At 64.2% G+C, this 3,875-nt stretch overlaps 1 protein-coding gene across 1 annotated transcript in view; it reads left to right on the top strand.

The window, feature by feature from the left end:
- Positions 1–2,567, top strand: part of LOC147094632 (lysophospholipase D GDPD3-like) — a 51,294-nt gene extending 48,727 nt beyond the window's left edge. Inside the window, exon 6 of the mRNA XM_085974462.1 lies at positions 532–2,567. Coding sequence (XP_085830588.1) covers positions 532–666 — 135 coding nt within the window. The 3' untranslated portion in view covers positions 667–2,567. The remainder of the gene's footprint in view (positions 1–531) is intronic.
- Positions 2,568–3,875: the final 1,308 nt, after the last annotated feature.

Here is a 3,875-nt window from a genome sequence, read left to right as displayed (position 1 = left end):
TTTATACCCAGTGTCAGCATCGAGCGCTCCCGGGGACAGGTACAATACAGAGCTCCCTCTACATTACCCTGACAGTGTACCCCCACTTTATACCCAGTGTCAGCATCGAGCGCTCCCGAAACAGGTACAATACAGAGCTCCCTCTACATTACCCTGACAGTGTACCCCCACTTTATACCCAGTGTCAGCATCGAGCGCTCCCAGGACAGGTACAATACAGAGCTCCCTCTACATTACCCTGACAGTGTACCCCCACTTTATACCCAGTGTCAGCATCGAGCACTCCTGGGACAGGTACAATACAGAGCTCCCTCTACATTACCCTGACAGTGTACCCCTCACTTTATACCCAGTGTCAGCATCGAGTGCTCCCATGGACAGGAACAATACAGAGCTCCCTCTACATTACCCTGACAGTGTACCCCCACTTTATACCCAGTGTCAGCATCGAGCGCTCCCGGGACAGGTACAATACAGAGCTCCCTCTACATTACCCTGACAGTGTGCGGTCTGTTTCCTCGTGTGTTACAGGTCTATTTCTGGGTGTTGAACGAGGAAGGGGATTACACCAGGGCTTTTGAATACGGGGCGAGTGGTGTGATGACCGACTACCCGAGCAAGCTGAGACGATTCTTGGATGAGAGGCCACCAGTCAGCGGTTCCTAGGACCCTTCGGGATTCAGTGCTGCCGACTGTACAGACAGCACTTGGAAAAACCCCGCTAATCCTGCCCCTCCCTCCGACCGCACCCCCACACACAGTCTGGAGTGGAAGAGTCTCAGAACTGTCCCTGGTGCCCTGCACCGTGGGCCCTCGGCCCTTCCCCTGGTGTCCAGCACCGTGGGGCCTCGGCCCTTCCCCTGGTGTCCCCTGCACCGTGGGACCTCGGCCCTTCCCCTGGTGTCTTGCACCGTGGGGCCTCGGCCCTTCCACTGCACCGTGGGACCTCGGCCCTTCCCCTGGTGTCCTGCACCGTGGGGCCTCGGCCCTCCCCCGGTGTCCTGCACCGTGGGGCCTCGGCCCTCTCCCGGTGTCCTGCACCGTGGGGCCTCGGCACTTCCCCTGGTGTCCAGCACCGTGGGGCCTCGGCCCTTCCCCTGGTGTCCAGCACCGTGGGGCCTCGGCCCTTCCCCTGGTGTCCCTGCACCATGGGTCCTCGGCCCTCTCCCGGTGTCCTGCACCGTGGGGCCTCGGCCCTCTCCCGGTGTCCTGCACCGTGGGGCCTCGGCCCTTCCCCAGGTGTCCAGCACCATGGGACCTCGGCCCTTCCCCAGGTGTCCAGCACCGTGGGGCCTCGGCCCTTCCCCGGGTGTCCCTGCACCGTGGGGCCTCGGCCCTTCCTCAGGTGTCCAGCACCGTGGGGCCTCGGCCCTTCCCCAGGTGTCCAGCACCATGGGACCTCGGCCCTTCCCCTGGTGTCCCTGCACCGTGGGGCCTCTGCCCTTCCCCGGGTGTCCCTGCACCGTGGGGCCTCGGCCCTTCCCCAGGTGTCCTGCACCGTGGGACCTCGGCCCTTCCCCAGGTGTCCTGCACCGTGGGACCTCGGCCCTTCCCCAGGTGTCCAGCACCGTGGGGCCTCGGCCCTTCCCCGGGTGTCCCTGCACCGTGGGGCCTCGGCCCTTCCTCAGGTGTCCAGCACCATGGGACCTCGGCCCTTCCCCAGGTGTCCAGCACCGTGGGGCCTCGGCCCTTCCCCTGGTGTCCCTGCACCGTGGGGCCTCGGCCCTTCCCCTGGTGTCCCTGCACCGTGGGGCCTCGGCCCTTCCCCTGGTGTCCCTGCACCGTGGGGCCTCGGCCCTTCCCCAGGTGTCCAGCACCATGGGACCTCGGCCCTTCCCCAGGTGTCCAGCACCGTGGGGCCTCGGCCCTTCCCCTGGTGTCCCTGCACCGTGGGGCCTCGGCCCTTCCTCAGGTGTCCAGCACCGTGGGGCCTCGGCCCTTCCCCGGGTGTCCAGCACCGTGGGGCCTCGGCCCTTCCCCTGGTGTCCCTGCACCGTGGGGCCTCGGACCTCCCCCCGGTGTCCTGCACCGTGGGGCCTCGGCCCTTCCCTGGGTGTCCAGCACCGTGGGGCCTCGGCCCTTCCCTGGGTGTCCTGCACCGTGCGGCCTCGGCCCTTCCCCAGGTGTCCAGCACCGTGGGGCCTCGGCCCTTCCCCGGGTGTCCAGCACCGTGGGGCCTCGGCCCTTCCCCTGGTGTCCCTGCACCGTGGGGCCTCGGCCCTTCCCCTAGTGTCCCTGCACCATGGGGCCTCGGCCCTTCCCCTGGCGTCCTGCACCATGGGGCCTCGGCCCTTCCCCTGGCGTCCTGCACCATGGGGCCTCGGCCCTTCCCCTGGTGTCCTGCACCATGGGGCCTCGGCCCTTCCCCTGGTGTCCCTGCACCATGGGGCCTCGGCCCTTCCCCTGGTGTCCCTGCACCGTGGGGCCTCGGCCCTTCCCCTGGTGTCCCTGCACCGTGGGGCCTCGGCCCTTCCCCTGCACCGCGGGAGTTTCCTATCTGAGTGGACACAGGGCCCGGACTTGTACCGAATTCAATCTCGCTGTTACAATAAAAACCTTGCAGAAGACTTTGTGTTTCTCTTTCGCTATTTGATTGAATCGGGAGCCAATACAATCGGGGGATGCGCAAGAGGCCAGAATTGGAGGAACGCAGAGATCCGTGGGGGGCGGGCGGGGGATTGTGGGGCTGGAGGAGATTACAGAGATAGGGAGGGGGCGAGTTCCACGGAGGGATTTGAAAACAAGGATGAGAATTATAAAATCGAGTCGGTGCAGGACCGGGAGGCAATGTAGGTCAGCGAGCAACAGGGGATGGTGAGCGGGACTTGGTGCGAGTTAGGACACGGGGACAACCGAGTTTTGGATGACCTCAAGTTTATGTGGGGTGGAATGTGGGAGGCCAGCCAGGAGTGGGTTGGAATAGTCAAGTCTAGAGGTAACAAAGGCTTGGATGAGGGTTTCAGCGGCGGATGAGCTGAGGCAAGGGCGGAGACGGGCGATGTTACGGAGGTGGAAATAGGTGGTCTTTGTTATGCTGCGGATATGCGGTCGGAAGCTCATTTCAGGGTCAATTATGACACCAAGGTTGCGAACAGTGTGGTTCGGCCTCGACAGATGTTAGGGAGAGGGATGGAGTCAGTGGCTCGGGAACGGAGTTTGTGGCGGGAACCGAAAACAACGGCTTCGGTTTCCCCAATTTTTAATTGGAGAAAATTTCTGCTCAGCCCCACGACCCTCCTGAATGGAAAGGGATCAGACTCGCTCCGTGGGATCTGATCGCGTCATTGGCTGTCGAGGAATGGAGATGAAGTGATGCCTTCCTTGTGGAACAGTCCATAGCACCTGGGCTAATGAAAGGGGAGAGGGGCAGTACTGAGGGAACGCCGCACTGTCGGAGGGGCAGTACTGAGGGAGTGCCGCACTGTCGGAGGGTCAGTACTGAGGGAGCGCCGCACTGTCGGAGGGGCAGTACTGAGGGAGCGCCGCACTGTCGGAGGGGCAGTACTGAGGGAGCGCCGCACTGTCGGAGGGGCAGTACTGAGGGAGCGCCGCACTGTCGGAGGGGCAGTACTGAGGGAGCGCCGCACTGTCGGAGGGGCAGTATTGAGGGAGCGCCGCACTGTCGGAGGGGCAGTACTGAGGGAACGCCGCACTGTCGGAGGGGCAGTATTGAGGGAGCGCCGCACTGTCAGAGGGGCAGTACTGAGGGAGCGCCGCACTGTCGGAGGGGCAGTACTGAGGGAGCGCCGCACTGTCAGAGGGGCAGTACTGAGGGAGCGCCGCACTGTCGGAGGGGCAGTACTGAGGGAGCGCCGCACTGTCGGAGGGGCAGTATTGAGGGAGCGCCGCACTGTCGGAGGGGCAGTACTGAGGGA

This window comes from Somniosus microcephalus, unplaced genomic scaffold (genome assembly GCF_052327205.1).
Source record: "Somniosus microcephalus isolate GS21.2 unplaced genomic scaffold, FLI_Smic_1.0 unresolved_chr1, whole genome shotgun sequence".
Classification (NCBI taxonomy): domain Eukaryota; kingdom Metazoa; phylum Chordata; class Chondrichthyes; order Squaliformes; family Somniosidae; genus Somniosus; species Somniosus microcephalus.
This window is presented reverse-complemented; position numbering and strand designations above follow the sequence as displayed.